Genomic DNA, 9,016 nt, shown 5'->3' on the forward strand with positions numbered 1-9,016 from the left:
AAATCGCCACCTGAAGTGTTTTAAGAATAAATGTCTTGGTCCGCTGATCTTACCTTTTGCCAATAATGTGTGCTGCTACATAACACTGTTACATGATTCCAAGATACTGAACTGTTAATAGTTAACTAGTTTAGGCTGATTCCATGGTTCGAACCTCACCACACGCAAGAGGCATTTGCTTGCTGTGACGACAGAAGAGCACCATGAAAAGAAAAAAAAAAGCATTTATTGCTATGAAAAATGTATCGAGACCTTACTATGAAGAGGGAGTGAGGGTGTGGGTTGGGGGTTTGGGGGGGGGGGGGGGAGCTGGAAAAGGGGGGGGGGGGGAAGGTAGCTCAGTCCACGGCTCCTTTGTCCAATAACACCCCCAACAGTGTCAAACACGGATCAGTCAAAGCATTTACTAGTCAAAGGATCGCTCCTTACCATATGCGCAGTGGGTGGGGTGGGGTGGGGTGGGGTGGGGGCGGGGGGTTGGGGGGAGGGATCACACAAATAAAAGAAAAAAAGAAAAGAAAAGAAAAAAGTGACAGATGAAGTTGACATAGCGTTGGCATGTATCCATAGCTGACTGGATGATCACAGAAGAAATTCAACTCCCCCCGCCCCCCACCCCACCCCCTCCTTCCATTTGTAACAATGATAGTGATGCTGATATTTGGTCATGGATACACACTGCAAGCAGGGGAGAGAAACAAGTGTCAATCATCATTTCTGATTAAGTTGATTTTCTTTTTTCTTTTCTTTTTTAAAAATTTATCATACACTTCTTAAAGAAATAAAGAGTACGACCATTTCCACAATGCTGCAATAGTACAAGACACAAAACGTAACATCATTATGGAATTATAACATGCTCTGTTCAATCTTTCGGGGGGAGGGTGTGTGTGTGTGTGGGAGGGGTTTAAATATATTCCATAGCATTTGAGTATATAAATATAATCCAGTTCGCGCGAATGAACACAGCCAGTCACTGGAAATAAGCACTCTGACAGGGACAGGTACAGAATGTCAAGGCCAGACAATGCTCAAGATGAGTCAGTTTTTAAACGACAGACCCTCGATCCCCCACAAAAAAACAACAACAACAACAACAAAAAAACAACAACAAAAAACAGCGCCAACCCAAACTTGCTCAAGCATCAGGTGAAGGAAACTGGAACGATTGTTAATCACCATCCATTTAGTGGTGAACTCCTCCTCCGATGATGGCAGAAATTCCACACGAAATAACTGTTCCAGAGTTCATTTCTGTGCAGCACACACACACACACACACACACACACAAACAAACAGAAGAATGGCGAGGTTCTCTGAGGTGCACAGGTTCTGAATACAATTTCTCTCACTCCCAAAAGCACATCTGGAGAGGACAGGGGTGTTTTTGGCAAGTTGTATGCGGTACTTGATGTCCGGAATCATAAAACGAGGAACGAAAAAAAAAAAAAAAAAAAAAAAAAAGAAAAAAAAAAAAAGAAAAGTCTTCACCATAATAATTATTAAAACAAACAAATCCAGTCAGTAATGCTATGATAAAAAGTCAAGCATCATCAACAAGCTGGCTTAAAGTTCCAATCACAGGTTCTCGGTTCAGTGTGCAGGTAAGTTCAATTTTACAGTATCAGAATCAATCACTTTTGCTCAGTCCTCACCTCGATGCCTGCAGGCTGCTAGTAGCACTGAGCAGCACTGGTCACAGACACGTGGACACCGTTTCCCACACACACACCAGCTTCTTGTGGTGATCGTACAATGTGTGAAGAGAGACAGAGAGAGAGACAGAGAGAGACAGAGACATAAAGAGACAGAGACAGAGCGAGAGAGAGAGAGCTGAGAGGACAGCCAGAAAGGAAGGGAGACGGGTGTGGACACACAACACAAGACGGGGGTCAGTGACCGAAGGTGCTTTTACAGGTGCTGAGGTAGCCCTCCAGACAGGTCAGGACCTGGTCCAGGTACACCCGCCCCCCTCCTCCCCCTCCTCCTCCTCCTCCCCCACCACCACCACCCGAGCTAGACGGCGCGCGCTCGTCTTCGGCGTCCTTGACCTGGAACCTGACCTCCAGGTTGGACTGGCAGGTGCCCAGGCAGGTCGGGGAGAGGGGTCGGGTGGGGGTGTCGGCCGCCGTCAGGAACTCGTGGCAGTACACGTTGCTCTGTTGGCGGAAGGTGTGGCTCTCCCTCAGCCCCGCCCCGGACCGCGACTCGCTGATGCTGTCCTCGCAGCGGGACTCCCGGGTGCAGGTGTCGTTGCAGCACATGTGGTCGCGCTGCACGTGCACGCTGAAGGTCTTCTCGAAGGCGCAGACGGCGCACACCTTTAGCCGGTGCTTGACCATGTCCAGCGGCTGGATGGCGGCGGCGTGACCCAGGTAGAAGTAGGTGACCTCCGGGTGGCCCGGGCAGTTGACGTGCACCATGTCGGCCGCCTGGATGTCCCGGGACAGCACGCCGCCGGCCGACGTCTGCAAGGTGATGGCCTTCTCGAAGGAGGTGAGCGGCTGGGTGGAGGGGCAGAAGGCGTACGTCTTGACCACCACGTCGTGCTCCGGCGCCGTGGCGGGTTCCTGCAAGGACGTGGCGTTGGCCAGCACCTTCTGCAGCAGGTCCTGCGTCAGCGGCTGGCGGGACCCGGAGCGGGGACCTCCACTGGCGCTGTTGGAGCTGCTGGAGGAGGAGCTGGATGAGCTGCTGGAGGACGAGTGGTGGTGGTTGTTGGCGGAAATGGCGGCCCTGGTGGTCAGCTGGTCCAGGGTACGGCACGTCAGGTGCAGCGAGGTCAACAGCGCCGCGCAGCTGTCGTAGACGACGGAGTATATGGCGCTGTGGGCCAGCTGGGTCTGGGCGCTGGCGGCCATGTTGGCGCACACCTTGTGCCGCTCCAGGTCCACCTCCAGCACCGTGCCCACCACGTCGCACACCCTCCCCCACCAACGGGCCGCCGTCCGCCAGAACCGCCCAGCCATGTCACGCGCTGCGGCGCGGTCAACGTGCCCCGGCAGCGGGATGAAGAAGTTGGGCGACACGTCCTGGCCCTGGAACTGACTGTAGCAGTCGTCGTCGTTGTCCTGGTGGCGCCAGGGCAGGGCCACCATCATGAGGGGCGGCCCCGTCTGCAGGGTGACCTCCCCCTGAACGAAGGCCCCGTCGTACGGGTAGTGGCCCCCGCACTTGGTCACCTTGATGGGCAGGCGGGGCGCGCAGAACTTGGGGCGGCTCTCGCTCAGCGTCTCCTCCTCCCAGGCACCTGGGGTGGCTGAGGCCTCGTCCAGTGTCCGGGAGATCTGTGGGGGGACGACACCAACACAGAAAGTCAAGAATCAAGAAAACTAAGTCCTTTGATCTGGTGGGACGACACCATAACAGGAAGAGTCAAGAATCAAGAATATTTGAATGCTTTGACCCTTGTTGGCGTATAGAGGATATCATTAAACGACATTCGGTATTATACACCCAAAACTGAAATGCAAACAGGAAATAAAACAATGAAATTGGTGATAAAAATAGAAAAAAACCCAAACAAACAGCGATCATATCATCTTGTAATCTTTCCTTTTTTTGATGAATTTCCACACTTTCAAATACACTCTCCTCCCTGCTTTCAATAAATTGCAAAAATAAAAAAACTGATTTTGGATTCAAATATTTCTTTGGAATGAACTTATTACGAAGATCTGCAAATTAGACATGCACGCGCGCACGCACGCACACATGCACGCACACACACGCGCGCGCACACACACCACACACACACACACACCAGTGTTGCTTCAGTCATAACTGTGAACTCCAACCCACTTTAATGCCAAATGTTTTATCTGTCTCAAGACTACAAAATAATATGAACCGCTGAAAAAGAAACACGCATCCCTCTTCTTCTGACTCTCTGAGTGTACCTTCTGATTGCTGTTGAAACCAGCTTACAGACTTAGGTAAACTTGACGGACGCTGACAGGCGAACGCTAGAATTTGTTATCAGAATCAGTCTACCCCAGTAAAGGGACTGAAGGGGTAAGGGATGCCTGGTCCCGTCCCACGCAATCTATTCTGATCACGGCTATTTTCTGCAATATCCAAATATTAACAGAATAAGTTTGCTTCCACGTATTTGAATGTTTATGAGAGTGTGTTATTTCTTGCAGACGTTCGTGCCTTCTTTGCACTCGTTTACGAGATACACCACCTCCAAACTAGTTTTCGTTTTCCAGCTAAGCCCACCTACCCCTCTCCCCACTTCCACCCATTCCTCCCTCTTTTTCTTTATTGACTGTAGATCTTATTCTCCTTACAGCTACCCCCCACCCCCACCCCAAGCCCCCTATTCTCCCTAATAACCCCCCCTCCCCCCCCCCCCCAATCTCCCTGCCCCCTGTCCCACTCTCTCCACCCACTGGCAACGTTTCCACCCCCGTCAGAATTATGATGATTATTCACTCAGTAAATGCAGGTGATGTGATGTTGTTGTTACAGCAAGCAGCAGTTTTGTGCCAAAGGGTCTTGGCACCCATTGTTGACACAAACTGGCGCGGCGTGAACTCTTCTTCACCTGGCCTGCTGCTCTTGGAGTCCTATCCCTGATTGTCTTCAGCTGGCTGATGATGCCTGCAGCGGCAAGGGGGTTATTAAAACCGGCATGGTGCACACATCCCCCCACCCCCCCAAACTCCTCCCCCCCCCCACCCCAGTGGGCGTTCCGCGCTTCACGCCTGCCCTCCTACTTCATTAAAGTACAGTAGTTTCTGTTGTGTACTGACCCCCTCCCGCCCCCTCTCACTCACCCACCCTCCCCGCCTCCCGTCCTATATTTATCAACAAAATTCACATTTTTTTTTTTTTTGGCAGCATATATCCCAAATCCCTTTATTAGCAAAAGTCATGAGAGTTCAAACCAGGGTGCGTCTGGATTCTGACCGAAATAAGAAAGTATGAAAGTAAAACTATGGGTTCATCTGCACCCACGGTGCACAGGGGAAGGGTTTAACTTCCGGGTGAGGGAGCCTGGAAAAACGGCTGCTTCATCACTCCTCAGCACAGCCCTTCTGGTGTCGGTCATACAGCTACGATACCTCAGTATTGTCTGTAGTATGTCATATAGCTACGATGCATCAATATTGTCTGTAGTATGTCATATAGCTACGATACCTCAATATTGTCTGTAGTATGTCATACAGCTACGATACCTCAATATTGTCTGTAGTATGTCATATAGCTATGTCATACAGCTACGATACCTCAATATTGTCTGTAGTATGTCATATAGCTACGATGCCTCAATATTGTCTGTAGTATGTCATATAGCTACGATACCTCAATATTGTCTGTAGTATGTCATACAGCTACGATACCTCAATAATGTCTGTAGTATGTCATATAGCTATGTCATACAGCTACGATACCTCAATATTGTCTGTAGTATGTCATATAGCTACGATACCTCAATATTGTCTGTAGTATGTCATACAGCTGCGATACCTCAATATTGTCTGTAGTATGTCATACAGCTGCGATACCTCAATATTGTCTGTAGTATGTCATACAGCTGCGATACCTAAGCATTGTCTGTAGAAGGTCATACACCTAGGATACCTCAGTGTTGTCTGTGGTATGAATTGAACATTCTGCCACAACGAAAATGATGTTTCGTCAGAGAGAACGCTCCGTGGTTTAAATTTTGCTGACAAAACAAAGTTACGGATCTACCAGCAAGTTTTCCTGTCGAGTATGATTCCCCCAACCCCCCTCCGCCCCCTCCCCTTCCCCCACCTCAAGGAGAAACCTGACTGGCTTCTTGATGTTCGTGTCTTTCCCCTCCTCTTTTGTGACTAAAACGGAAGGGGTGACACGTACACATGATATTCATTACAGACTGGGAGATAAGTAATCTACGCAGGAACACGACCCTCTGAAACCTAAAAAAGGGACCTTTCACACACACACACACACACACACACACAGAACACACACACACACACACCCTTCAGACCACCATCACCACCACACTATCCCCTCTCCTCACCTGTCTCAAGAGGTAGGAATGCACCCCGAGCTGCAGCATGGCCAGGTGGGAGGTTGGGGTGCCGAGGTGATCGGCGGACCCCCCTCCTCCAGAGGGGCGGGACCCGGGCGCGCCCCTGGGCGGGGGGATCTGGAAGACCTTGCACTCGATGTCGGCGTTGTTGGCCGACCAGTCCAGGTTGACCACCGTGCCCTGGGGCAGGCTGACCGAGGCCAGGCTGCGGCCGCCCATGAAGCGGACCCGCGTCGTCCTGCCCATGCCGTCCGTCAGGCTGAGCGAGTACAGGCCGCGGAAGGTGCCGTCGTTGCCCTTGTGGCCCGAGGCCTGCAGCACCGTGCCGTTGCTCAGCAGCACCTCCATCACGCGGCTGTCGCCAGGGTGCCAGTAGGCCTTGAACCTCCGGACCGACACCCCCCATTCCAGCCGCGGGTCCCTGGGCGGGGTGCGCCCCGTGGTGCTGGACGTGCCCGGGAGGTTGGGGGGGAAGGAGGAGGAGGACTCCATCACGTCCGCTCTGCCACCACCGCCGCCTTCCTCCCCCTCCTGCTGCCCGCCTCCCTCACCCCGTCCTCCTCCTCCTCCTCCGCTGCCGGCCGCCTGGGTGGGTGTGGTGTGGTGGGTGGAATTGTCCCGCGGGTGGTGGGCCACCGCCGCCCCCTCCTCCTCCCCCTCCTCCGCCTGCCTCATCACCCCGAACAGCACCCCGAGGCTGACGCCCGCCGCGATGAGCGCCAGGGCCACGACGACGAGAAGCACGCACCAGCACGGCTTCCGCCGTCTGCGAAACACCACCCCGGATCCCGTGACGGGCCGGGGCCGCGGAGCTCCCAGGGCGTACGGCTTGTTCTGCTGGTACAGCTGGCCAGACAGGCTCTTGCCGTTGTTCATGTGGTGCTGGTGGTGGTGGTTGCCCGTCAGCAGGCGGTCCTGCACCGTGGACGAGTCCCCCGAGGTCTCCGTGTCCGGGGACGGGGGGATGGCCACGCGCAGGTTGCTCATCTCTATCTCACTCAGGATCTGAAACACACACACACACACACAGTCACACACCATACCGTCAGTTTCAGTTTCTCAAGGGGGCGTCACTGCGTTCCGGACTAATCCGTAAACGCTGCTCCACATCTGCTGGGCAGATGCCTGACCAGCAGCGTAACCCGATTAGATGCGGGAGTCAGGTACCGAGTGCATGCATACATATTTGTGTACCTATCAGGGTAGATTTCTTCCACAGACTTTCTACCAGAGGAGACAACCCTTTGTTGCCATGGGTTCTTTTTCAGTGCGCCAAATGCGTGCTGGCATTGCACACGGTTCATCGTCTTACCCGAATGGCTAGACGCTCAGTTTGATTTTCCAGTCAAACTGAGGGAAAAGGTCGAGAACGTGATTCGAACCCAGACCCTAACATGAACTGTGTTCATACCATCCTTACCATCAATGCCAGTGACAAACGAGTGGAGTGGTGGCCTAGAGGTAACGCGTCCGCCTAGGAAGCGAGAGAATCTGAGCGCGCTGGTTCGAACCACGGCACAGCCCCCGAAATTTTCTCCCCCTCCACTAAACCTTGAGTGGTGGTCTGGACGCTAGTCATTCGGATGAGACGATAAACCGAGGTCCCGAGTGAAGCATGCACTTAGCGCACGTAAAAGAACCCACGGCAACAAAAGGGTTGCTCCTGGCAAAATTCTGTAGAAAAATCCACTTCGATAGGAAAAAAACAATTAAAACTGCACGCAGGAAAAAATTCAAAAAAATGGGTGGCGCTGTAGTATGGCGACGCGCTCTCCCTGGGGAGAGCAGCCCGAACTTCACGCAGAGAAATCTGTTGTGATAAAAAGAAATACAAATACAAATACGAAAAAAACAAAAAAACGAGGAAACACAAACGAACGTAACGTGGTAACGAAAACTACGGGCGGAAAGGAAATCCCCGAAATCGGAGGAAAAGGTCAGGCAGCACTGACATTTTCTATTTTGATGAGAACAATAACATTTGTGTGTGTGTGTGTGTGTGTGTGTGTGTGTGTGTGTGTGTGTGTGTGTGTGTGTGTGTGTGTGTGTGTGGATAAACTGTTACCCTCTCTCACGCTCTTTCACACGTGGACATGAGAGAGAGAGAGAAGGAGAGAGAGAGAGAGAAAGGAGAGGAGAGGAGAGAGACAGAGAGAGAGAGAGAGAGAGAGAGAGAGAGAGACTGAGAGAGAGACAGAGAAAGATTGATAACCAAGAGAGAGAGAGAGAGACAGAGAGAGAGACAGAGAGAGAGAGAGAGAGAGCGACTGATAACCAAGACAGACAGACAGACAGAGAGACAGACAGAGTGCGGAGGGGGAGAAGTGAAGAAGAAAATAGCGAGTGTAACAGGTTTTCAGCAAGGCAAAAATCTCATGTTCACGTTTCTCAGTCTTACTTTATCATTTTACTGTTTTGTTCGCACAAACGATACGCTATTATCATTTTCTTTAGAAGAAGAAGAAGAAGAAGAAAATGGCGATGATGAGGAACAGACGATGACAACAATCACGATGACGATAATACTGATGATGGAAGTGTTTTTAATCATTCCCCTCCAAATCCACCAAGCAGAGTGATTCTATATATTCTGCAAAATAACAATACATTATCTATCTTCTTTTTGTGCGTGCATAATTACATGTTCAAAAACACAACACAGTGGAACCTAAATACCATGCTGACAAAGGAAATATCAGATGCGAAAAAAAACAACAACAACTCTTGCAACGCTGCACAGACAACTGACGCGGCAAACTTCCCTTTTACTTCGCGGCTCGGGAGAGGGGGGTGGGGTGGAGATGGGAGGGGTTGGGGGGGCCGGTGTGTGGGGGTGGGGGGTGGGGGGCCATCTCAGCAAACAGAAGAACTGTTGACAGGCCACGGGGCACTACAGGCATGCTGTAGTAGTCGCTGTATGAAAGATGTAACAGCCACTGCACGGGGGGATAGGAACCCAAAAGTTGGGAAACAGCTATGATGGTG

At 51.5% G+C, this 9,016-nt stretch overlaps 1 protein-coding gene across 1 annotated transcript in view; it reads right to left on the reverse strand.

Annotated features, from left to right (window-relative positions):
* Positions 1 to 1,197: 1,197 nt before the first annotated feature.
* Positions 1,198 to 9,016, reverse strand: part of LOC143300834 (uncharacterized) — a 23,319-nt gene continuing 15,500 nt past the window's right edge. The window contains exons 2-3 of the mRNA XM_076614766.1: positions 6,020 to 7,036; positions 1,198 to 3,287 (exon numbers count right to left, since the gene is read on the reverse strand). Coding sequence (XP_076470881.1) covers positions 1,893 to 3,287; positions 6,020 to 7,036 — 2,412 coding nt within the window. The 3' untranslated portion in view covers positions 1,198 to 1,892. The remainder of the gene's footprint in view (positions 3,288 to 6,019; positions 7,037 to 9,016) is intronic.

Source organism: Babylonia areolata, chromosome 26 (assembly GCF_041734735.1).
Source record: "Babylonia areolata isolate BAREFJ2019XMU chromosome 26, ASM4173473v1, whole genome shotgun sequence".
In the NCBI taxonomy this organism is placed as follows: domain Eukaryota; kingdom Metazoa; phylum Mollusca; class Gastropoda; order Neogastropoda; family Buccinidae; genus Babylonia; species Babylonia areolata.